Source organism: Rhamphochromis sp. 'chilingali' (genome assembly GCF_963969265.1).
Source record: "Rhamphochromis sp. 'chilingali' genome assembly, chromosome: 7".
Classification (NCBI taxonomy): Eukaryota; Metazoa; Chordata; class Actinopteri; order Cichliformes; family Cichlidae; genus Rhamphochromis; species Rhamphochromis sp. 'chilingali'.
In genome coordinates, this window is record NC_137934.1 from 15,801,319 (window position 1) to 15,828,221 (window position 26,903).

General features: G+C 40.7%; 2 protein-coding genes across 4 annotated transcripts in view; one reads left to right on the forward strand and one right to left on the reverse strand.

Moving 5' to 3' along the window:
* Window positions 1-1,751: 1,751 nt before the first annotated feature.
* On the forward strand, window positions 1,752-8,587 carry cd36 (CD36 molecule (CD36 blood group); the record flags this gene model as incomplete). Its single annotated transcript, XM_080887451.1, has 12 exons — window positions 1,752-1,874; window positions 2,255-2,415; window positions 2,549-2,693; window positions 5,639-5,794; window positions 5,878-5,969; window positions 6,141-6,190; window positions 6,301-6,370; window positions 6,600-6,787; window positions 6,901-7,019; window positions 7,117-7,190; window positions 8,020-8,074; window positions 8,170-8,587. The coding sequence occupies 12 exons, from the start codon at window positions 1,752-1,754 to the stop codon at window positions 8,341-8,343; spliced, it is 1,407 nt and encodes a 468-aa protein (XP_080743577.1). The 3' UTR covers window positions 8,344-8,587.
* A 2,683-nt stretch (window positions 8,588-11,270) lies between these two features.
* sema3c (sema domain, immunoglobulin domain (Ig), short basic domain, secreted, (semaphorin) 3C) overlaps window positions 11,271-26,903 on the reverse strand; it is a 49,377-nt gene continuing 33,744 nt past the window's right edge. For 2 of the 3 annotated variants that reach the window (XM_080886510.1, XM_080886509.1), the window contains exons 7-17: window positions 26,033-26,152; window positions 25,602-25,943; window positions 24,984-25,053; window positions 23,101-23,245; window positions 22,581-22,803; window positions 19,627-19,715; window positions 18,077-18,118; window positions 17,668-17,825; window positions 16,708-16,775; window positions 15,811-15,941; window positions 11,271-13,850 (exon numbers count right to left, since the gene is read on the reverse strand). In XM_080886510.1, the coding sequence (XP_080742636.1) occupies window positions 13,428-13,850; window positions 15,811-15,941; window positions 16,708-16,775; window positions 17,668-17,825; window positions 18,077-18,118; window positions 19,627-19,715; window positions 22,581-22,803; window positions 23,101-23,245; window positions 24,984-25,053; window positions 25,602-25,943; window positions 26,033-26,152 (1,811 nt within the window). In that variant the 3' untranslated portion in view covers window positions 11,271-13,427. The remainder of the gene's footprint in view (window positions 13,851-15,810; window positions 15,942-16,707; window positions 16,776-17,667; window positions 17,826-18,076; window positions 18,119-19,626; window positions 19,716-22,580; window positions 22,804-23,100; window positions 23,246-24,983; window positions 25,054-25,601; window positions 25,944-26,032; window positions 26,153-26,903) is intronic. The other variant, XM_080886511.1, reaches the window with a different exon arrangement.

The following is a 26,903-nucleotide window of genomic DNA, read 5'->3' on the forward strand; positions in this document are numbered from 1 at the left end:
TCCAAACAGTTTGCTAGTAAGTTTTTTCTTCCCCTAGTTTTAGACATTTTATGATTAAAATTACATGTTTCAAATTAGAAATAACTAAAGACATTAAAGTAAAGAAAAGAAAAAGCCTGTAGGTGTAGTGTGTGCCCATGCAAAGTGAAATCCTGGAGTCACACTTGCAATAAACAATGAAGTCAGTCAGGTGAGATTCATCCTGTTTGACAACTGTATTTGTTTAAGCAGACAGAGACTGGCCTTTGGCAAAGATATGTAATGGAATTATTGTGTAAGCAGGCCCACTGTGCTGAACGTGCGGCGAGTAACGAGGCAAAGGTGGTGCTGCCCTCTAGTGGCAATAACACGTAACTTCAGAGTGCATGTGGTGGAAATCCTGAGTGGATATTTTTTTGCACAGCACCAAGCTGCACGAATTCAGAACGTTTAAAAGAGGCACTCCAATAGATTTACACCTAAGGAGTAATTTGCTTGTCAGATTGGGTAAAATACCCCCTTTAGAAAGCAGTACTTTAATGACTATTGTTACACTGGAAGAGCTTTCTGTAATCGGACAAAATTACACCTCATCATGTCAGGGTGATGTCATAGGGGCTGTTATGGTTTCGGCTTGAAGCGTCACCTTCATAGCAGAAAGCATTTTTAGAATCTGTGTGCTTCCCAGGGAGGGTCTAAAGGCAGTTGCATTATGGGAAGTGTAGTATTCAGTGATTCTGAATAAGGCCTATAAGGAATGAATTTCAAAACAAATCCACGCTAATTTTCTTTCTCACCGCTTATAATATTGAAATGGCACACCAGGCATGCAGTCTTTTTTAGCACGTAGTCCTGTATAGCCAGAAAGACCCATCTATTAATCTATTAACTAAAACAAGTGTGAACGATTTTAGTGCTGTTCACCATGCCAGACTATGTAATTAAAGAAACACAAAAGATAACAACAACCTTTAAATGATTTTTCCATCCTTGCATGATTGTAATCAATATTATATTGCTGCTGAGCAAGCTCCAAACAAATAATGACAATAGAAAATTATTTCAACATAGACTCATGATAAGCATGGGGGGAAATATCTTTGCGAGATAACGTGCAATTCATTTCCAGCCACACAGACACAAATACAGATAAGGCATTATAAATGCACTGTGATAATGGGAATATTCTTAATGATTTATGTGTTTCTTCTTTTTGAGCTTGTGTGGTCTTCCCCAGGACTGTAAATGAGTAGAAGTAGTAAAACAGGCTAGAGATGACTAGATATACATATGGATAAAATATGGATCAGAATAAGAAAGGACTGCTATTATATACTCTTATACATCTTTGTCAGTGGTTTTATTATAAAATTTGCAATAAGAATAAACTAAAATCTAACAAAATCATGTACAATAACAACCTGCTCACGTTATACTCGCACCCCATGTCCTGTTTCAACCTTTCTCCTCAGCCAAACTGTTATCACCTTGCCAGAAAGTGCTTACTCATACCAGGTTAAAACTCCTATCAGCTGAACCATAATCCTGTCTTGTCATTATATAACTTAATTTATCTGGCACCTGCAAGATATGTGTGTGCCTTTACCTGGCCTTTGCTGTTCTGTCAACTCCTCTGATAGTACCGCCTGCCTGTGCTGCACACGGGCAAGCTGCACATACTAGCACACACCACAAACACAGAGACAGAAGGAGAACAAGCAGCCAGGCAGCCAGACGGACGTACGGTTGGAAGGAAGGCAACACACACCACCATGGGCTGCTTTAGCATTAAGTGCGGGCTTTTAGCCGGATCTGTGTTTGGGGCGGTGATAGCCATCCTGGGAGGCATCCTTATCCCAGTGGGGGACATGATCATTGAGAGGACAGTCAAGAAGGTATGGTGCTCATGTTTCACCCTTGGAATCAGGATAGGGAGTGATAGAGAGTGTGAGTGTGTGTATGTGTGTGTGTGTGTGTGTATGTGGAGATCAAGGTGAATCAGGTGAAATGAGAGGGAAGAGGCGTATGTTGTGGAAAGCTGCTCCAAGCACTAAACAAGAAGCCGTGCAGAAAGCCAGGCGTGCCGTCTTGTTTTCGTCTGTCAAAAGCATGTGTGATTTCTTTTTAGACATTGTAGAGACGGTCTAAATCTGAACGATCTTTTAAAATAACAGAGCATCCTCCTTTTTCATGTATCAGGGGAGCTGCTGGCCTGCTGGCAGTCTTGAGGCATGTTAAAAATAGATTGTGTGTGTGTGTGTCTGTGGGGTTTTAGGAAGCTGTCATTGAGCCTGGAACGACAGCTTATGACAACTGGGCAGCTTCAGAGATCGCAATTTACAGGCAGTTCTGGTTCTTTGACGTGAAAAACCCACAGCAGGTCGTGCAGGAAGGTGCATTTCCAGAGGTACAGGAAAAAGGACCGTACACATATAAGTAAGTTGGATTTGTTTTCCTCCTGCATATCATTTTAATTTCAAAGTCATTCGGTATAGTGATATTGTTTTAGTCCTTTATCACATTTATCTCATGGCACACCACATGCATTCATGACCCTCTCCTCATTAAGGACAAGATATCTTCCCAAAGCGAACGTCACATTCAACCCCAATAATACTGCCTCCTTCGTGCTGCCCTTGGGTGCCATCTTCGAACCATCCATGTCAGTGGGACCAGAGGAAGACACAGTCACCTCACTCAACCTGGCAGTGGCCGTAAGTGTCAGGGGCTGTGCATAGTGATTCCCAACTTGTGTCAGCTCTGCTTTTAACAGTTTCTGTACCCTCTTTTTTTCTTTTCTAATGCCAGTACGAGCACATGCCAAGGCAAGCTGTGCTGGCTTGCTTTTCAAACATTAATTTTAGATTCCAAACCTTTTTTGTCTTATGACCCTCCGTATCATTTTGTTTATAACGAAAGAAGGGTTACACTCTACCTTCCAGGATGGTTCATTTAAATCACAAATGAAAGCAAGGATAAAAGAAAGGGCTCATCAATGTATTGCAGAAATTGTGTATTTTCTGTTTCTATTTCATGAACTAATTAATTAATTTATTTAAATTTTTTTTTGTGATACCACTGAGGAACCTGGGGCCTGTTCAAGGAAGCGGATTTATTGCAAACTCTGAGCTTGTTAACGTTGACATAATGGAAATCCTGAGCTTTCTATTCCAGAGTGAGATCTTAAACTCTGGTCTGCTGTGAACATAATAAGTTAGATGTTAGGTGGTTACTTGTTATATTTAGACAGGGTTTTGTTACCACAGTGACTTTATGGACAGCACATCAGCTATACACTAGACTGAAACATTTACTGTACATTACTCTAATAATCCCTGCAATATACTAATAACTTTAAAATAATAAAACGGGACACACTGTAGTTTAAAGGGAGTTATTGAGTCTAGGCTACACATGGTCTGTTAGCATTTTAAGTTGAAAATGTTAACACATATAGTCAATAAGTAATGCTGAGCAACATTTTAAAATGTACGACAGATGTATGAAAAATGAAATTAGTAGTTAAGAAAGGCTTCAGTTACATAGATTGTCAGCGACCGCCTCTGGAAACCTTGAATCGCTGGGGAAAAATGTATATTTCCTGACTGGTGGTTCTTTGTGTCATTCTGAGTAGTTTGGGAATGTTTGCAGCCAAGTCAGTGTCTTCCATGAAAATTACAGGTGACCACTGCACCCATTCACCTTCACTTTTCCTAGGACCAAACCAGTTTCTGGGTGATTTTTGGTCCAGTACCGTATAGATATTTGGGATCAATTTCATGTGTACGACTCTCACCAACCTCTAGAAATCACCTGTACTCATTTTAGTACCTTATCCCAGGTACTATGATCAAATTGAAAACTCTGAAAACTGTGGCGAGTGATCCGAGTAGGTACTAATGGAAAAGGGGATCTAGAGAACAGCTGTTACTACGGGATCACTGATCGATCTGTAGGCCTGTTTGACGAGATCTTTAGTTTCACAGCAAATGCCAGCAACCGCTAGCAACCATCTGCCAACCAGTCAGGGAATACACATTTTTCCCTCAAAATGGGTGGTTTCATATGGTCACCAACAGGTCTTTATGCTCTTTCCGTTTACAGCCTATTCATTACATTTAAAACTGGAAGGTAAAATTTGACAGGATTTAAGCCTTTAATCTCTTAGGGGAAATTTAAGTTGGGTTAGAAATGACTGAGTTGATGATGCTGAAAGTTACAATTCCTCTTTTCCCCCTGCTGTACAGATCCACATTTACTTTCTTCAGTCCACAGGACAAAAATAGAGACTGTTCAGACTGTGCTGAAATTAACTAACTAGCTATTCTGGAACCCAAAAAGCTGAGTTTCCTAAATCAGAGTTAATCAACTCAGAGTTAAGGGTTAGACTGAGAGTTCATTAAACACACCTGCTGGAACAGGGTGCTGACCTCCAGGTCTGTCTGGAACAAGTGCACAAATTGGTAACTGAATATTGAGGGCAGCATGGTGGTGCAGTGGTTAGCATGGTGGTTGTTGTCTCTCTGTTAGCCCCGTGATAGGTTGGCAACCTCTCTAAGGTGTTCCTTGCCTCTTGGATAAATGGAAGAGAATGGATGAAAAATAGAATATTACTTGCTAGATGAATGGGGCTTTGATTAGCAAAGAAGTTGACCTGAATTTGAAATGCATTTAGCTGCACTAAAATAGCAAATCTACACTAATCTTAATTTTAACATTATACATATATAACCCAATATACTTGGGTTGGTTAGTAAGATGTTTACCAGCAGATAGTATATGGTATAGCCAAAAAAGCTAATATGGGAAGCTAATATCTCTGACAGCTCCAACAACTTACTCTGACAACTTTAACGCTTTAAATGAATAGGCGGCTTAACTGCCACGTTGCCCTGGAAGTTTGCAAAATATACAACATGTTTGCATATTCACTCACACTCTAAGAAAAGGTTTTGAAATGCTTAGAATAGCTTTAGTGGTACTTCCTTTTATAGAGGCGTAAAAAAAAAGTTCTCAAGAATTCTCTTTTATGAAAAATTATAGACACCTCAGTGTTATCTAGTATCACCTTTATCATCACTATCTTTAACTAATTGTTCTCTGTATGACTTTATCAGTCTGTCACGCTGTGTTGGGAGATTTTTGATCCACTTTACTTTATAATGCTGCTTAAGCTCATCTTAATTTATTGTCTAAACTCAGTTTGATATTCACCTTTATACTTACACACACACACACACACACACACACACACACACACACACACACACACACACACACACACACACACACACACACACACACACACACACACACACACACATCTCTTACTGTGTTTGAGGGTGGAACATACAGACAAGTGGCAAGTCAATGGCAATTTTTCTTTATGAGCAGTTTATGAGTGTTCTCTCAAAACTTTGATAAAGCTTTAACAATGAGTGTGAGTTTGCTTGTAGTGCTTGCAAGTAATTAAGAAGAATCACTCTCATAAAAGAGGATTATTTTCTGCCTTATATCCTGAGACAACAGCTGCTCTTGTTTGCACATTTAATATATGTACATAATACATATGGAACCATATTGCTTTTTTGTGTGTGATACCTTCATTGATGATAGCATTTTCCAAATGTAAGGGTTTGTGTTTTGGATTTTCTTTCAGGGGGCCTATTCATTGCTTCCTCCAGCATCACATATCTTGCTAGACATGGTCATAAATAGCACAAATTCTTCCCTATTCCAACACCGTACAGTTAAGGAGCTGTTGTGGGGTTACCATGACCCAATATTGAAAGACACCATCGGCCTATTTTCACCTGTAAGTAAACACTTGTACCAAATGCCAAATGCAGCATAAAAATCAATTATTTAACAAATTTGAATGAAATATGTTTTCCACAGTATAATGGTACCACTGATGGCCCCTACAATGTCTTCACTGGAAAGGATGACATTTCAAAAGTGTCTGTAATTGACAGATGGCGAGGAGAGACGTGAGTACAATTATGACTAAAAATACCGCATTTGAAGTCTGTAACTTTGATCAAAATTAGTTTAATGGATAATTAGATGTTACATTTTAACTACAACCATTTATTTATTTTTGTTGTTAAATCCAATTGTCAATTGTCAGTGTTTCTGACAAATTCAATCTTGTCCCACAGGAAATTAAGCTTTTGGAATGATACATATTGTGACATGATCAACGGGACAGGTACGTAGGATAAAGTAACATGTGTTCATGTACATGTAACGTATTTCTACAGCTCCTGATGCAGATGAATTACCCTTATGAACAGATTTTTCCCTGATTCTTTTCCTTAGATGGTTCTTCCTTTGCTCCGTTTGTGGATAAGGATGTACCCCTCTATTTCTTCTCATCAGACATCTGCAGGTGATAAATAATTTCATTTGTAGGTAAAATTTAATTTGATCGTGCCTGATATCAAGATCTCTTGGTATTTCCTGGAAAGGCAAGTGTTGGAGCTTTACTGTAACCTTTGGACTTTATCCTATCAGTAACCACTAGGGGTCAGAACTTTGTTATATACTCCTGTGTGAATAAAGTTGCTATGTGGAGCCAAAGATGAACCTGAATTGACTTCTTATCTGTTTGTCTTCAGGTCTGTGTCAGCTAGCTATGAGGCAACTATGAATCTTAAAGGTATTGAGGTCTACCGCTACAGCCTCCTACCATCCACTCTAGCCTCTCCTGTGGACAACCCAGACAATAAATGTTTCTGCAGAAATTATGAAACCACCAAAAACTGCACCTTGGCTGGAGCACTGGACATGAGTTCCTGTTCAGACGGTCAGTCAGCATACAGCATATCATGATTCAATTGGAAATTCATGCATCCTAAAGTTATAAGGATTTATCAGTCTGCCCAGCAGCTTTTAATTCTCTGTTTGTCATCTTAACAGGTAGACCAATCTTCATCTCTTTGCCCCACTTCCTTCAAGGCAGTGAATATCTACGGGAGGTTGTGTTGGGCCTACACCCAGATGAAGAGCACCATAAAACTTTCCTGGATGTGGAACCTGTATGAACCAATGCTATTTTATTTGATGTTTTTTTACATTTTAGGAACAACAGGAGTTTGTAGATGCTAACTTTTATTTATTGTATATTTCCACTAGATTACTGGTTTTACCCTTAATTTTGCCAAGAGAATTCAAGTCAATATGATGTATGGACCAGCAAAAGACATTACGTAAGTTATCATTCACCTTTTTAAAGGAATTAAGAGGTGAAAATTTGCTGTTTGTGTAGATTCAACAAATATTCCGTGGAAGGATGCAGACAGACAGAACACAATTATGCCCTTCCAAAGCAATTTGTAACCCTTACATGACTTTTTTCAGTATGAAGGTGCCTTTTTGCAATCTTGTATGCCAGTTAAAGAATTATGAAAAATGTCCAAAAGGCTACAGTGTGGTGGGTTGAGTTACCAACAGTGTAAAGAACCCAGGACTAAGCAGTCTAACTAAACAAAAAAAAAATAAAAATAGAGCTACTGAATCAGGAGAAAATGACTTGGGCTAAGGAAAAATGGGATAACTGTGGGATCCTGGCAAGTGTTAGGCTATTATTTAAGTTAAGCTCAAGCATTTGGATAGCTTGTCTTGCACTGGAATGTGAATAATTTAGAAAACTATCGGCTATTGTCTTTACACGTGCCGTAGCTAACAACATCAGTTTGCTAATACATAGCATTAACCATCTTGGAGTTAATTTGACTTATGGTGTTACAAAAATAGCAAAATTAAATGTTTTTAGACAGTTAGAGGCATTTTACTACTGTTTCAACCAAGCGATAATTGAATATAGTTATTTAGGTGCTTTTTATCTGTCTCAATGCATCTCTTGCCATAAGCTAACTATGGCTAATGGTAGCTTTAGAGAAATTACATGAAAGAGCTATTTATATTCTTATATTTATATAAGAAAGTGACTAAGCAAATTTCCTAATCTTTAAAACTAGCTGAAGAAATACATTTTAAGAGCAGTGAATATGAATTAATTAACTCTTTGTCCTGCAGGGTGCTTAACAAAGTGAAAGATCACACGTTATTACCTCTTGCTTGGATGAATGAGGTACGTAAAAGTAAAAAATTATGTGCGAAGCCTGTTTGTTCACTTTTTTTTTTAATAAGTCGTTTTTTCATATTCTGTGTCCTTTGTGTAACCAGACGGCAACGCTGGATGATAAAACTGCTGACATGTTTAAGAGGGAACTTCTCTCCCGCATTGATATGTTGGAGATAGTACAGCAAGTCTTGCTGATTGCAGGTGTGATCATCTTTTGTGTGTGTTTAATTGCCTTCTTCTGTGTGAGGAGGAAAAGCAAAGCAAACCTTGGATGAATGAATCATTCATTTTACTGTTTGTTGTATGAGCACAGTGCATTGAAGCTGCTACATCAAACGTTTTGATATAGACTCGCACTTTTTTGGAAATTTTTGCGTTATTTTGAATTATTATACCTCCTGTGATAACTGGGAGGGATACTGTGATTTTGTAAAGCTGTAAAGAACTCATTTGCCAAGTATAATTTTAATTGCAAACACTGTAATATTAACTGTATCAGGGATTTCTAGAGGGAGAGCACATGGAAACTACTCTTAACTGTCAGGTAATGCATCAGACCTCTGAGAAGAGAGACATGGAATAGTTTGCCATCATATGAAAGAAATGTACATGAATTTAAATATTATGTGAATGTATGCTTTGCTGAACTAGTGTATTTAAAATAAATAAATACTGGAAAAGAGAGACTGTTATCCAATACCCTATTCCTGCATTGTTCTTTATAATTACCAGGATATGAAAGCAGATCTGCCGTATATCCCTTTTGGTCAGGATACAGCTTGCATGGCCCCCATGGCTAAAACAAATCTCTGCATCACTTGCTTTACCTTGAGTGGCCTATAAATCAGACAGAGTGATAAAATAAAGCTGGTGGGATCACTATACTCTGGTTGTGAATGGAACTTGTGATTGCTTGGTAGGAAAACAGTATTTCTGCCACTCTTTAGTAGTTTTAAATGACCCTCTGCAGGGTCCTATGGGTGTCTTTGAGTCTGCTGTTCCACACGAATCTTGCTTGTCACTTATACTGAGAGACTGCTATGACACCACAGACTGGGATGTGCTCCTGAGCCCACATGGTGAGGACATAGAGGGGGCGACACACTGTCTTACAGACTACCTCAACTTTTGTGTGGACACAGTCGCCCCTGCTAAGACGGTACGGTGTTATCCTAATAACAAACCGTGGGTAACACAGGAAGTCAAAGCTGTCCTCAACATGAAGAAGAAGGCTTTCAGGAGCAAAGTGAAGGAGGAGATGAAAGCAGCACAGCGGGAGGTGAAACGCTGCCTGAGGGAAGCAAAGGACACCTACAGGAGGAAGGTGGAGCAGAAGTTGGAGAGGAACAATATGAGGGCGGTCTGGAATGGTGTGAAAACCATCACAGGCCACAACACCAAGAAAAGCACAGTGGGGGGGACTGTGGAGAAGGCAAACGAACTCAACAACTTCTTCAACAGGTTTGACCAGCCCACAACCCCCCCACCCTCACCCTCACCTTCACTACAGAGTCCTCTCCCCACTCTCCTACCTCCCTCGCTTCCCCCCCTTCCTGACACCATGACACCCCCCTCCTCCAATCCCTCTCTCAGCAGCAAGACATCTCCCCCCCTCCCCTCCTCCCAAACATCTCCCAGTGTCACAGTGGATCAGGTCAGGAGGCAACTGAGGAAGCTTCGCCCCAGAAAGGCAGCAGGCCCAGACAAGGTGTGTCCTAGGATGCTTAAGGCGTGTGCTGCTGAACTTGGGGAGCCGCTACAACGAGTCTTCAACCTCAGTCTGCGACTGGGGAGAGTGCCCGCCCTATGGAAGACATCCTGCATCGTCCCGGTCCCCAAAAAGAACCGGCCCAATGAGCTGAATGACTTCCGACCGGTGGCACTGACGTCACATCTTATGAAGACTCTAGAGCGGCTCTTCCTCAACCTCCTCCGACCACAGGTACAACATGCCCAGGACCCACTACAGTTTGCATACAAGGTGGGTGTCGGAGTGGAGGATGCCATCCTGTACCTCCTACACAGAGCCCACTCACACCTGGATGGGGGAAAAGGCACGGTCAGGATCCTGTTTCTTGACTTTTCCAGTGCCTTTAATACCATCCGGCCCTGTATGCTTCAGGAAAAACTGAACAGGATGGAGGTGGACCCCTGCCTGGTGGCTTGGATCTCCGACTACCTCACCGACAGACCACAGTACGTCAGGCTGAAGGACATCACGTCTGACACAGTGGTCAGCAGCACAGGAGCACCACAGGGAACTGTGCTGGACACTCTGGTGACAGTGGCAGAGAAAAGGACACTAAAGAAACTGATGGACATTATGGACAATGCTGGGCATCCTCTGCACACGGCCATAAACAATCAGAAGAGTCTGTTCAGTGACAGGTTGCTTCTCCCCAAGACAAGAACTAACAGACTTAAAAACTCCTTTGTCCCACACGCCATCAGACTGTTTAACTCCTCTCTGGAGGGGAGAGGGAGGGGAAACAGGAGGACAAAGGAGGGGGGAACAACTAAGCTGCAGTGCCTCTGCACCTCACTGTACAATACCTTGTGCAATACTTTTTGTAAATAGTCAACAGTGCAATAGACTCAATACTTGAAATGTGCAATTCACTTGTATTTTTATTTTTTATTCCTATTTATTCTATTTATCCCCTTTGTATATTTTATTTATATTGTCTCTGTATTTATATATGTGTGTGTGTGTGTGTGTGTGTGTGTGTGTGTGTGTGTGTGTGTGTATATATATATATAACAGTTCTGTAACTGTAACTTCGGTCGTTGCTGTGCTTTTTTTGGAAGTCGAATTTCCCAGAGGAACCCACCCGAGGGATTAATAAAGTTCTATCTTATCTTATCTTATCTTATCTTATACTGTAAAGCGTTTTATTGAGATTAAAAAAAGGCAAGTCTCTTTGCACTTATATTTGAGATTTGGTGTACAAGGCCTGTTTGAAAGTCTGAATCCTCTTAAGTTTCAGAATCAGAATACTTTATTGATCCCTGGGGGAAATTATTTTTTGTTACAGTGCTCCATTTTAAACCAACATTAAGACATGACAGACAATACGCTAACTAAGAATAGTACAATATATACATATATATACATGTTTCCATGTCCAGGTATGATCTAAATATTTGGCAACTTTTAATGTTGTCTGTTTGTGAAGTACAGTGCTGTTAGTGCTTTTGCTACGCTTACATCACTCTTGGATCTACTCTTATATCCACTTGCATGAGTGTTTCATGTGATTTCACCGTGAACTTTAAATTGAAAGTGAAACTTAATGTCTGTGTCAGGCTGTCCAAATCTTTGAAATAAGCATCAGTGAATACTGGTGATGATATTTGGTATCCAGCTACTACCCAGAGACTAAATTGCAGTTTTCAGTGGAGTCCACAGGGTTACACACCAGAGGTTCAACAAAAATTTAATTTCAATCTCCCTACTAAATCCTCAGGCGAGCAATTTTGTCCACTCAGACAAAGCCTTCAAACTGGTACAGGAGTGGAAACTTTTGAAAAAGAAAGCATGGAGTCCTACTTGAAAGTTTTCTTGCTAATCCATGACTGTTGGCATTTTATTGTGTTTTTCTATCCAGGTATACTATTGCATAGTGAATCAAAATGTGATGGCACTTTAATGCATTCATAATTCCATTAATTTTCACAAGACCTCCAGTACCACAAGCTGAAATCCAGACCCCCAAACAATGACAGAGCCTCCACCATGTTTAATGGATGGCTGCTCACACTCATTGTTGTACCTTTTTCTGTACATACTGATACACTTTGAACCAAAAATGTAAAATTCAGACCCGTTGCCAACTTTTGTACAGTACTGTAGTATTAAAAATGTACAGGACCATTAGAAGTTTGTCTTGTGCTGTGGTTGTACAGTAAACACTAAGATTTGTTGGTAAAACTGGGAGTGATCTGAACAAATTTATTCAGGCTACCATGACATTAATAAATAGAAATACATATTTTTCATAGGACTAAAATTACACTGTTGACATGATGCTGGAGAGATCTGTACGAGAGAACGCTAGAAAGTCTTTTTCTCAAAATCAAAATAATACTGTATGCCTCTACAATTTGCAGACAGTCGCAGTTAGTTGGCGAAATATGTTGAAATTATATACACATTTAAAACACAATACCTGGCACGACATTAAATTAAAAGAATGAAACATCCAAACAAACAGAGAAACAACAACAAAAAGCTCTGTACACAAGCAACAAATAATCGCTATCTACATTAACTATGCTTAGGAGGAAAAAATTGGCTTTTCACATATGTTGAAGGCTCTAAATCACAGACTACCTCACTGACAATTACTACTTCTGAATTAAAAGTATGTCCAAGTTGCTGGAGATAGCTCAGAAAATGTGGATCCAATAACGGATACTGTCGTGTTTCAGCAGCTGCGTAGTTTTACACTAATTAAAATGTGCGTATCTGCTAGCTTGGTTGCTAAAATCTAACCGAGGCGAGGATTTAAGACACCTTCTATGAACATGCGTCTGTGTTGGAAATGAGAGAATTATGATACAATATGCAGATTAAACATGAGGCACATATTCATACAGCACATGTACATCTGAGTAGTAGGAATAAATATAGACGACATGTATGCAACAAGAATTGCCATTTGGGTAGCATCAGCACTGGACGTAAAGCTTGGCCTTTGAACTAATAGAGTTTTAACTTTCGTCCCTTCAACACCACACTTTTTATTGCCGTGGGCTCTTAGCATGACCATTGTTTTTGTAAACAGTATGCTAACTACATATATTCTCAAAGTCCTGTAGAGTGTCCCATAATTTAATCGTTTGGTTAGTTAAAAAATAAAATATTCAAAAAGGAGTAGCATCTAATAAACATGCATCTGCCTATTGTTTGTCCCTTTTCAAACAGCTCCATTTAACACGAGCTTTTTAAATGACTTTCCTCTTCTTTCAAGAAGCACAAATTGACTGTGAGCTGTTGTCCAACTAGTTCAAATTCTACTCCCGCTTTAAAATATAGCGGCGACCTGACATGTATTATGGTTAGCAATGTCAGCAGAGACAACAGATTCTTAGTGGCAGTCATAATAGGGCTGCTTTGATTTGTGTTGTGACTGTGAAAAAAAAGAATGGCTCATGTCACAGCCTTCTGGTCACAGTACCTCATGCAAAAAAAAGGACATATTGCTATATAACATTTCCCCATGCTTCTCCCTCTAATGTCTATCAACTACAGAGCTCTGAGGTTGAGATGAAAGTTGGAATATGGGGATCTGTAACTGTTTTGTGGGGACTATAGGAAGTTGTGCATGTCTGTTTTTGCAGCTGCAAGCTCCTTCTGTCAGTCCTCTGGGTGATTGCGTCTATTGCGGCTCTTCCTCCGGTCCAGCAATGGTTTCAGTTTGGCCAAATCCCCTCTGAGAGGTCCGGGCGGCTCCGATGGCTGCTGCTGCTGCCTCTGTTGGAGGTTCTTGAGCTCCTTTCTCTCTTTGCAGTATTGTTGCACTGCCAGGTTCTCTGCGGGACTGAAGGCTGCCAAAAGGACCTTGGGGTGCAAAGAGCTGGTCCATGCCCAAGGCGACTGCTGCTTGTCTGTCAGCATGCTCACCATGGCTTCACTCAGCACATGCAAACGGATTTTGGCGACAGTGCGTTTAAAGCCATTCTCGGAGGTCAGGCAGTAGTAAAGACCCTGGTCGGACAGCTGCACAGAGCGGATGAGGAGGCCGTGCTCGGTGGAGAGGACGCGGTCACTCAGCTTAACCTGCAAAAATATGCAACAAAAATCCTGGCTAAAAAATGCAGATTTAAGGGATCACTTAATGATTAATAAGATAAGATTCTTTATTGTCGTTATTCAAGAATGTACAGCAAAATTATGGTGCACCGCCAGGATAAGGACTCTTTGCAATCAGCTAATGAACACCTATGAGAAGACTAACATTTTTAACATTAATAAAGGGACTATTGCTTGTAAGACCGTTGTTTATTCCTCTAGTATGGTTATTTTTTACTTTAATTTGTCACTCAATAACGTAGGGCACAGATTTATTGCATGACTGGAGACATTATAGGAGAGAGACTCTTAAGAAATCCTGATAAGAAGCCTGTCAGAAAATTGTGCAATGGCAAGGATGACCGTTGTATGACTTGTCACACCCTCAAAAGTCAAATTAGGAAACATGTTTATTCATTTATGCATGTGCTTTTATCCACTGGCTAAATAAATGCCTGTAATAAATATCTTGGTGCTATCAAGAGGGATGGCGAGTGGCGAGACTTGACTAGGACATTCAAGTCTCAGTTATTCATGATTACTGATTAGAAGATCGGAAGACAGCAAACTGTGAATGTATATTTTTTTTCTAAAAAAAATTGAAGTACCCCAAATTTTATATGTGTTTACTGCTCAAAATTATAGTCAATAATGACTAAAAGTACGCCTGAAATGTTAATTTAAACCTAAGAGCTGTGGGAAGTTTAAGTGTTGGTTTGGCCACCTGAAAGTTAAAGTTAAAGACTTAAACTTCATTGCAAATGCTTTGGTCACCAGGATATTGATGTCATTGCCTGTACTTTATATAGAATGCTTCTTACTTGTCTGTAAACCCCTGCCAACTACTTGCTAAGCAGTAACAAAACTGTGAAGAGTGTGACTTAAAGTGGAAACAAAGACTATTTGTCTTCATAGCAAAAGCTGCTACATTTAAAAAGGTGTTGTTACAGCAGTAAGGAACAACCTTTAATTTGAAGGCGGAAATTCTCTGATTCAGATGTGGTTCGCACTGTTAGAAGTTTAACTATAACTCAGAGGTTAGTTAGCAAGTGTTTGCAGACAAGGCCTTCCATGCAAACTACAAGCCACTGTGGCAATCTGTGCGATCAATGCACTAATAAGGGAGTTTTGGGGGCAGTGCTCTCCTTGCAATCGATTTCACCAAGTGACAGGCAGCAACCTACACCAACCACTTGCCAACCAATTAGGGAACACACATTTTTCCCTAGGGACTAGAGGTTGCCAGGGAGTCACTGCAATGACAGGTATTTTAGATATATGTGCTTGAAGCGCTTGAAGCTTCATGAGACTCGTCCTTACAGCTTACCACTGCATACAGCATACTACTTCCAAATCAGTCTGGCCTCAATTTGGAAAAGGCTCCAGTGATTACACATCATAAAACTGAAGTGATTTATTTTAAGATCCCCCCCCCTCCCCCATGCAACCCTGCTCGACAGAGGTGAGAGCTAAATGCATAAAAGATGTGTTTTCATCATGCCCAGCTTTGTTTAAACTTTCGCTGCCTTTTAAAATGCTCCCTCTATTTAAGTGCCGTCAAACATTTGCAAAATGTTTCCCCACTGAGCATTGAGTGTGTCGAGCCATTAGTAAAGGCCCATATCATGTTTGATCTGTATCAACACTTATTACGATGCTCCCCTGCCAATAAGCATTAAGAGTGTCATTCCTCAGGCAGTGCACATCCTGATAACTCATATGAGCTCACTGGATTGTTACGACATGTTTAATCTTTGCTGTAATATTTAACCAAACACTGGAGCAACCCCCTACGGGCTGACAACAGGACATCTAATCAAATCGCTTGCATCGTGAAGGGTTTATCTTGTTAAATTCTGCAGCTAAAGTGGGCCGTAACATTGACCTCTTGGAGGTCAATGTTAATGGAATTATGAATGCATTAAAGTGCTTTAAATGTCAAACAGACCTCTTTTCTTCTGTCATTGTCTCGCTGAATCAGCCAGCGAATAGACGCCTGAGGAGACTTGGGAAGACACTCCAGAAAAGTGGTGTTGTTTTTTACGCCGTACTGTGTCATCTCCACTGCGTTCCTGTAGGCTAACAGACACAAAGACACACACGCAGACACAGGCAGACACATGCACAGGGTCAAGAAAGGCAATTCATACGTCATTTGCTGACAGACACAAAGAGCACAGATGGACTCAAATCTGTCTCAAGCCTCAACAGTGAGAGCGAGATGTTGACTCAAAGCTTAGTCTGACACCTGCGGCACAACCGAACCCCACCCCAGACTTCATTTTCCACTAACAATATACACTTTGACGTATCAAACCAATTCACTTATTAACTGTGTCATTTTTCTCCTATCTAAACGGTTCATCACTCAGTCGGGTGTATGACAGGGTTGCGACTAATTAGCGGTAATGGCCATATGGCTGGTTCCCCACGCTCGTGTTAATTTAGTAAAGTAAACTGTTCATGGAAATTGAACACTCTGGGGAGCCGATTCTCTCCTCTCATTAAACCGCACCTGCTAGTGGACTGGATATATATTCATGAAGAATGAAGTCTGGAGTACGAACTCAAAAATAGGCCTAAATGCTAGCAGAACACACACAGAAATATGTGCAGGCACAGGCTGTGTGTAAACCTCAAATGAACTTACATTAGGGAAGAAAACTTACAAATCCAGTTTATCAAAACAGCATTAGCATTCATGAAGAGTCATGTTTCTGGCCACCTATACAAATATTAGTCTAATAACTAAACCTCTTTTAGCTCTGTTTTGAATCTTTCACATTAATCAGGATGCCTTGAGCCATTGTTACCTTTAAAAGGATATTTCCGGAGCTTTAATTACCTTTTAAATTGAATCCTCTACACTGAGTGAGTGGATTTCCATGCATAATATCCTGCCTTCTGCTTCTCCTGAAAGAAGGAGGGAAAAAAACTTGGTCGATGGCTTACAAAATAAAATACACAATCATAACAACCGTCCGTCTGTCATATTGAAATGGTGGAAGAAGCAGTCGCTGCCAAAACAATATGAGGAAAATCTGACCATGTTCTTCCACTCGGTGTAGAACACTCATATATAACAGCTTGAGGAAAAAAGCAAGTAAACAGCTGACACATTTCAGAGACATTCTCTGCAGAAAAACAGAGACGCGCCTTTTGTTCTACGACCAAACTAAATTTGGCCTGCGTCTGACTGAACTGTCAGGAGACAGGCAGCTGGTCCTTAAAGGAACCAGAGAGACACCGGAGCAGAGGCGAGGTGTCGCTCATACCTCCTCGTCTGTGTTATGTCTAGGCGCCGGAAGGGAAACTACAAAAGTGGAATCTGGCTTACACAGAAGTGTGCACTGAAGGATTGCAGTCATGTGATCTTTTGGCCTTCACAAGTTTTGAGCAAAACGTTCTATTCCAGTTTAACGTATAGCACATCAGTTGCTTCCCATGCTTTGGAAAGTCGATTGGTTTGATATTTGCTGTAACTTCACTGGCTACTGTAAACCTCACTGTAATAATCCTGCAAATTGCAAAATGTTAAGTATAATCAAAGTGAACAAAAATAGTGTTTATAATTGAAAAATGTAAAAGTCGCTAATGTTTATTTAAGACTCGTGAAAGTTTTGCCTCCATGAATGGGTTTCCTGTCAACACCTATCAGTGCTTATTACCACTGAATAATTTGTTTGGGGGCTTGCAGAATGTTTTTTCATGCAATACAAGAAAGCAATCCTCACTGGGTACAATTAAATTTAATACTAGCAGGAAACTGTAGCTATAAACCCTCAAACTGGAAACGTTTGTCTACCTTTTGCCAGTGGGGTAGAAGCGGGAGCAGCTCAGTCCATCCCAGGCACAGTAGGGGTCTCTGGCGAGGCAGCAGTCAGCGCAAGCTGAGCCGTAAGCCTGACAACGGTGCAGGGAGACCTGCGAGACCCCGAACTCCGAGCTGGCGTACAGCTGTTGCTGCAAAATAAACAGTTCAAATGTCAGCAGCCCTGTTTGTCTTAATAAGTGGCCGGCTGACAGGAAAATGAGGCAGGGCGCAAGAAAAAAAAAAAAACGGCTTATTATTTCCGTGCCTTTGGGAGGCTTATCACGCACAGGAGATTACTGTTGAATGCATTACGTAGTGGCCTTGGACAGTGAATGTTTTTAAACAATATAAGTGCACTTAAGATAAGCAGATGCATACATAACATATTCAGAATGCTTACTTTTTTAGAGGATATTCTTAAGTTTGTAACAGGAGCCTTATTCTGAAAAACAGCAAAGACAAAAACAAAGTTCAGAGTTTGTGTGTTGATGAAATAAACGTAGAACTTTCTGGAAAATATACATTTTAATTCACAACACTTAGATGAGAAAACAAATACCAGACTTTATGGTAATTATATAGCAAAGAATGGGCGCTCTCAGAGTTCTTGTTTCATGAAATACAGTCCAAAATAAATCAGGCCCTATGAAGCTATTGCCTATAGAGTGTTCTACAGGAATAGTTCTCCAGGCGTCTTGAAGGAACCTCAAAGCTCTTCGTTGGATGTTGGCTGCTTTTGTTTCTATTCTGTGTTATGATGATCCCACACTGCTTCAATAATGCTGAAGGAAGTCAGGGCTTTGGGGAGGCCAGTCCATGACTGATAGTTTTCTATTGTATGTTTTTCTATCCAGGTATCCTTTTGCTGTAATGGCAGTATGTTTGTGATTGTGTTCATGCTGGAAGATAAAGCTGTTGCCATCTGCTTCCCAGATGGTATTATTAATGCATACTCTCTGCATTTATATTTCCATCAATTATGATAAGATAAGAAGCCAACAATCAGTCATGAAAGAGCCTCCACCCTCATTTGCCAATGGCAGTAGACTAACTGTTGTACCTCTTGCCTGACGTCTTCCCTACATATTTATGATGGGGTGAACCAAAAAAAACGAAAATTGGGATTCATCCCTTCATAAGACCTAATAACCTGATATTTACTTTACAGATGTTGATATTTATGATATTAACTTTATAGACTTCAAGACACCTCTTGATCTTGAAAAAGAGCTTGCAAAGCAAACATAATCACAAGGACTGCAATGCTGGTGCAAAAAAGCACAAATCAGTCTAGAACAGGGGTAGGCAACTCCAGGCCTCGAGTGCCGGGGTCCTGCAGGTTTTAGATATCACCCTGGGTCAACACACCTGAATCAAATGATTAGTTCATTAGCAGGCCTCTGGAGAATTTCAAGTTATGTTGAGGAGGTGTTGAGGTAATTTAGCCATCTGAATCAGCTGTGTTGGATCAAGGACACATCTAAAAACCTGCAGGACACTGGCACTCGAGGCCCGGAGTTGCCTACCCCTGGTCTAGAATAACTCTGGACAGATGTCTTTAGTAGCCTGAGAAATAAATTATGTCTTCTAAAGAGACAAATCTCTTTAGATTGAAGTCTATGTGTGGCACCATTTGGTAGAAAGATCAAAGGAGACTTTTTCTTCTGATCACAGGTCTATCACCTAAGATAAAGCAACATATGCAAAGGTTCACTTGAGGGTGACTTCCAGACTTGGAGTATGCTAGCATGTTTCTCATCACTCTACACTGCTCTGCACTACAGAACATCCATCTCGCAAATGCCACCCTGCCTTTTGTCTGTCTGCCCTTGGTCTTTGTGTAGTGGCCAAACACATCCTCCTCCCAGTCCCTGCCTTTGATTTAAGGGGAGAAAGGGGATTAAAGTGAAAGAGAAAAAAAAAGAGAGAAGGAAGAAATACAGAGCAGACCTTAAACACTTCCAGCTCCTCCAGGATCAGATCGTCATGCAGGGAATGGTTGCTGGGTAGCACAATCACCTTCTGTATTGTACCTTTGTCTGAAGGGCAAAAAAGCACACGTCTCATGAGTTCCAACCACACACATGCATTTAACTACCGTGTGAAACAGATACGGCTACGCAGCAATGAACCTCTAGAGTTGTGAGGCATCAGTAAAAGCAGAACACGACTGCTGGTGGAAAAAACCCCACCAGCTCCACCAGCAGTCTGTTTGTCTTTGCCCATGTTTGCTTTTGAATTAGGCATGATAGCCATGACCAGTTTCCAAAAACAAAATCAGCTGTGACAGGAGTGGGAATGGAAGCTCTTAAGGCAGGTCAAGGACCACAAAAAGGGCAAAATGCAGCTCTATCCTCATCAGTATGGCTCTTTTGGCCTGGGAATTTGAGCAGCAGAGCAGGGAGGAGGAGGAGGAGGAGGGGGGTACAGTAACAGCTCCTGGAAATGCCTGATAAGACCGTCTCCCCCATCCTTGAGACAAAGCGCCATTTCAGGAGCAGATATGGGTACGCGGCACTGGCTACTCTTCAAAAATCAAGGCAGGAGGAACAGAAAGGAGAGGCTGCTCGATAAACACCGGCAGCTGGGCGAGAGACTCCCAGAGCAGTTTGCTGAATGCCAATGTTCACACGTGGACAATTACAAGCATGAATGCACACGCACTTCTGCTAACAAACACACATTTTTCTATTATCTAAATCTGGTGTTTTTAAGCACAGAAACACACTGGCATATATTCGACAAATATTCACTACACAGCAAGCTGTTGCACAATATTGCATGTCAACTAAATCAGAACTGTAGAACCGTTTTGGAACTGCATCACTTCGAATGCTTAAGTTATACTTCTGCAGCAAAACTATGTAGAGCCTATGCAGCTAATGTAAGTGACTGATATTGTTACCAAACTTTATGTTTCACATATTAGTGTTAGATTATGGTATAGGCTGCAGTGTAGGGTTTCAGAAGGTTTTGCACTTATGATGCACCGACAGCATAGATGTAACGATTTAATGGGTCTGGCATTTTTCACTTTTTTTACTTTGTCAGTGAGGTTTGGATCATTGGAATATTTGTGATACATGACAGGTTTCTGGAGACTGGGTGTCATCTTGTCAGCCAGTATTTTGGTATATCTGCTTATGGCATTCATGTTGTTGTCTGTAAATATCAGCCCACCACTTCCTCAGCCTTTTGTACTCACGCAGCGCCATAAAACGGTAGCACCACCATGATAATACTGTTATCACGTGGGTCAATGGGTTGAAAATGAGAAAAGTGTTGATCATACATTTAGGCTGATGAGAAAATAATCACATGTTACTCTGCTTTATCTCAATGATCACATGCAACTTTTAGCATTACATTTTTTTCTGTCAGGCCTTTTTTTTATAGCATAATTTGTTCATAAAAATTATTTCTGCAAGTGCAAGCCATTCTAGCATTTTCAATGACTTGACATTTAAGTGATGTTTTACAATGGTGTCCCTCATTTAACCTTATACTCAGGAGGTAGCGACTTTCTAAAAAAGTGGCAATCCATTATAGATCCTCCTTCCTTATGTAATGGAAAAAAATCTACTTTTAATGGACTTTATCTTTTGCTCTGATCTATCTGTGCACTGATTTATACTGCATGCAGCGCCATGTTGACCTGTTTGAGCTGAGTGGCAACAACACAAGTACTCCAGCTTATCTGTGTATCTGATAACCAGCTGTGTCATTGAGTTTCCAAGCAATAACCTGTTCAGAAAGAAAATGTCACTATCAGCCTCTGTGTACTGCATGTCATTGTAAATGAATTTATAGTAGCACTTAAAGCTCACCTTCCTAGAACAGGAATATGGTGGTGCCACAGTCTTCGGAAAAGACGATGGCTATATTTGAATGTGCTGATGCCACGATGTAGGTCTTATATGGAATCCAGTTTGTATTTATTTTATACACAGCGTCTTTGCACCGCAAACATTGATCTCACTTCAATTAAATATATTTAAATGAGCTAGTAAAATTAAAATATTGAGATGCTGGTAGTCTGGCTGGTTCGTTTTTATATTTTTTTGTGTGAAGAAACAAAGAAAAATGCATCCCACTGCTCTTTAAGAGGCAAAACACCCATCCTGTAATACCTGGACTATTATGCCTCTACTACCAGGGCTTTGTTGACCTCACTTGGACCTCGTGCATCTTCTCATCAGGTGGAAAAAGCCAGAGAGGGGCTTAACTTCTTAAGGAAGTTAAAGCACACTCACCTCCCTCATCACCTGCTGAGCTGACCCTCTACTGGTCAGCAGTAGAGAACCTTCTGACCTGCTGTTGCACAGCAGGAAACAGGAAAGATCTGAAACAAGTGGTGAGGGCAGCAGAGTGTATTATCGTCTAATATAAATAAGACCTTCCTTTGGTTGTGTTTACAACAGCTGACTGTAAAAGAAAGCTAGTTGTATTATAATGGACCACACCCACCCCAGACATCAGCCTCTGAGGAAAAGATTAAGCTCAATCAGGTCCAAAACTAACAGATAAAAAAAAAACCAGTTTCTCCCCATTGGCAGTAACCAGTAAGCCCCTCTTCGCTCCCTAAAGCTCTGTTGACCTTTAGCTCTGTTATCTTTATAGTATAGTCTCTTTTTGTCTTTTGCTGTCAAAACAGCTGAAGAGCTACGAAATATTTGTTCTTTGTTGCACGAACAATGACAATAAAGGACTATTCTATCGTATTTCAACACAAAATTACATCTATCGGAAATATTCTGCATGAGACACCTGCCTAAGGTATTTTTTAAATACCAGAACTAATACCAGAAAGCTGAGGCCTGTAGAATGCAGTCATATTGTTTTTGTCACATGTGTACAAAAACCATATTTAAAGTGTTTCTGTATCTGAACTGCAGAACGCGTACCTGTGCCAAGGAAGAGCACCTGGTAGTTGCCGTCAGCGGCCATGACCTGGTCCACAGCCACTGCCGTGTATTTATAATCAGCATTCGTACGAACCACCAGGGGTCTCCTCCCCACCGGATAGATGGCGTTAAACATTACAGGATGGTTGCGGACAAAGGTCACCACATCATCTGGGAACTCCTTTGTTGTCTGAATGTCAGGTGTGAAGGCTCCACCAGGACACTGCAGAAACATAGGGCGGGTTTGAACAGTGCAAAAACAAAATCTCATTCATTCATTTCCACAAGTTCTTTTTCTTTTTATCAATTAATGAAAATTTAAATAAACAGAAAATAGTATTGCAAGTCCTGCTGCAGAGAAAATACCTTACTTATTGTTTAATGGCTTTAAATTGTTTGGAAATGTTATTTAGAATATAAAACAATATGATCATACGCTCATATGTTAGTAATTATCGGTTATCTTATCATATCATGAAAAAGCAATAAAAAATGACTGTCTAGCCTAAATGTAACTTACAGTTCCAGGCCTTGGGTAGGGGATGCGCCCCTGGAATGCAATCCACTGAAAGTTGGGCCCTTCTCTATGAGCGAAGGGCCCGTTGAAGACTGTGAGAATGTCCGCCATGTTGTACACGCACACTGCTGAGCCTTTAAACACGGAGCTGAAACGACATGCACAACCTGGGTGAGACACTGCAATAGGAACCAGTATTCACCATCTCAAGACCCTCCCAGATGAAATATTCTGAGGTTGTTTATTAAGGTCTCCTTTTCTGAGTTGAGCCTGGGTGAACTTGCTGTCACGCTCCGCTGACAACAGCTCACCTATTTCCTCCTCGATGGTCTGATGTGGTTTGGCTCAGCCATTTAAAACCACACTGCTTAACACATAAAAGAGACTTTGTTGAAAAGGCGAACAGAAGCGTATTGTGCAAAGTGGAGAGAGGGAGGAAGAAAGCAGGAATAACACAGAGCTCAGAGACCTCGAGGACCTCAGTGTTTAGTTTGGCTGTTTTTTTTTGAGCCAGGAGACACTACTGCAGGCTCTACAATCCTGAGGTAACAAGTGGATCGAGGGTTGTGGGAGTGTCACACTTGGTTAAACAAACAGACCCAATTAAAGATCTGACCAGAAGTATCGAGTGATCACTTTTTCAAACTTCCAAATTTGCCTTGTTGCCCTGCTGGCTGTGCTTTCTGCTGGAGGAGAGCAGTTTCAGTAATCAGTTTGTTGAGAACATTTTTTCAGTTACCACAGAAGCTCATGGATTTTTTCCTTAATCCTCTTTCTTTGTGTTTTTTAGTATTTTCTTTCCTATTATGTCATCCATGTCTTTTCCTCTTTTTCACTTACTGAGGTCCCCTGGGCCATGTATGTGTTCACTGTTTTGGTTTCTATAATTTATTTTCACAGTTTTTGCCTTCATTGACTTTTGTTGGTCAACTTTCTTCCTTCCTGCAGTGTATTTGATTTCTTTTTGTTCTTTTTTTAGTTCTTTTTGGGCCCATTTTAACAACTTAAACACAAACCTAATGATCTTTCACTACTAAACTCCTTGTACATATCTGAAACTGTCTTTAACTTTGTATAATTAAATGAATTTTAATGCTTTTTTAATCCATCCATCCGTCCGTCCGTCCATCCATCCTCTTCTGCTCATCTATTTTAAGGTCACAGAGGTGCTGACAGTGTAAAACATACATATAACCTCCACATTGGACAAATGAACTCAAGATCTTCTTGCTGTGAGGCAATAGTGCACCACTGTGCTACCCTGAATGCTGAAATGCTAGACATATATACCATACTGTGGCTATGAAATGAAATGAAAAAAAATATTTCCAGGATTTCAAAAATTAAATAAGTATCTAAAGATTTTTATGTTGTTATTTCTTAAATTTCTGATATTATAAAAATACTCTGTGATATCAGGCTATTGTCTTCCAATATTTTTCTCAGATTTTTTTTATAATGTGTGTTTATCTAGTTGCTAAAAACCATGGCTGGGTTTCAGCTATTTAAAAAATGCAGTAACTAAATTCTTTGTGCACTCAACAATCCTACAGAGTATGCTTATGGAAGACATCCAACAACATCATGTCATATGAATTCTAACATTCACATGTGCTATAAATGTATCCCTCGCACTTGGTCTGCAACATGGCACAATGCTGCAGAGGATCTTGAGGAAAGAAAATCAAGGAATACCATATGGCCAAACCACCAGGACACTGTAATTGATAGTTCATCATCTGAATAAGCTGTTCTGCCACGTGACACATGATATTTATATGTAAGTGGCCCTTTGACAAGCACATCCCCATCTGCTGATATCCCCTGAATGATTACCATACCTCCGAGGCCTACAGGAATGTTACAGTTGGCTTCATCGGCCTTACCTTGTGGAAGTGAACACGCCAAACACCAACAGGCCCTTGGGCAGATCCGTTTCCAGCAAAAACACACTTTCTATAAGGGAAAACACACAAAGAGAAAAGCACACACCTTCCAGTTTAATACCTTCAGCAAATTCCCCAAATCTCATTTCACATCATCCTACAGATAAAAAGGCCAAAGAGAGATGAATGCCTGATAAATGTACATGTTGACAGATGGAGTCTGGGTCTCAAATGCTACATGCTGATGTTTGAAATTTGAGGCTAAGGCGAAGAAAGTACTGGATGTGCTTATAGTTGAATACCAGGTAACCAAAAGCAACAGAACAATTGTTTTGAAACTGGACAAACGGCTGAAATTCTTATCCAGACCAAACATGGGACGTTCCCGGGATTGTTTATGGAGAAAGCAATCTGTTTGAAACCTTGGAACATAAATAGCAAGCTTTTGGAAATTAGCAATCTCTTTGGTTCTCGGCATTATATTTTTCAAACAGTAAAATTTGTTTAAACTTGGTCCGCAGACCATGAAGACCCCGAGCATGAAAATGATGTGTCAAAAGTAATACATTGATAATAACAGGGTGCATTGCTGCAAGTATGTTCTTCTGTTTAACTCACCAAGTTCATCAAAATGGGTTTCCGTGCCATCCTCCTCCACAACTGAACAAACCATCCTGGCTTTAAGAAAGGTGGTCCATTTATTGACCAGGCTGCGCTGTCCGCCAATATCATTCTGCCGACAAAAGCCGCACATAGCAACGCAAAAACACAAAAGAAACTGTGCTGGTTTATTTTGGCGAAAGCAAAAGGGACTTACCGGACACACTCTGGCCACCATGGTGTGGATATTCTTAGTATTTCCACTGTTATCTGTTAGCCTCTCGCGGAAGAAAAAATACAATTTGGAGTCATTGGGGTCTGTTCCATCTGGTATGAGGTGGGCGTCGATGAAAATGGGCTCTGAGTGAAACAGTAAAAAAGGTAAGAGGCCTTCTAGATCTTATTTGTGTGAATTCATACTTTACATAGAAGCTCTGACATGTGCTCACCACTAAGCCACTTAGAGTTGTGCTGATCTGTCCGCACTGCATTTCTCTTGGTTAGGCTCCTGAAGATGGCAGCATCTGTCCCCATGAAGTCAATGTACATGCCTGAGAACAGCTCCTGATCTAGAAGAATGCACACAAGCCCAATCAACAACATTCCCACACAACAATCCTGAAAACATTACCACAATACACATAGAGCCTTGCATGACTTTGGTACATTCAGATGCTTTAGTAATATATTTATACCATTATTATTTTTTGAGAATGAACTCAAACCCAAACGCCTATAGCACTAACGGCACTTACACTCTGCGTGTGTCCTGCTGTTAATAAGCATGTTCCTCACAGCTGCTTCATGCTTTTTAGCATTCCTTTTCTCTCACTTAATCGTCTATCAGTTTCGGACCATATGTTTTGGAGGATGTGGGGCAAGTTAGGGGAGGATTAAGGGTATGTGGCCCGTATCCAAGCCAGCTAGCTAAGGGGTGAGTGTTGACAGTACTCAGACAGCGACACAGGGTCCAAAACATGAGGATTTGGAAATGAAACACAGCTTTTTATTGAGCCCAGACACTGCCTCAGATCTTTAGGGGCTCTGCGTGCTGCATCACTGCTTTCACAGCACTGCCTTTGACCCTGGCTTTGGATTATTCTGCACCCTTCCCTCTGGCTCCCTCCCGGTGATCTCTGACATCGCTCACTGGCTGGCAAAGCTGCTGCTGACATGGCAATACTCAGGTGTCAGAAAGCAGAGCTGAGGGTGGACTGTTTCGCCTTTAGACATGTCAACAGCAACCAAACACCCCTTGGCCAATCAGAGATCAAAGGAAGGAGAAGTGGAGAAAGGGATGGGTTTAGCCTGACTTGACTG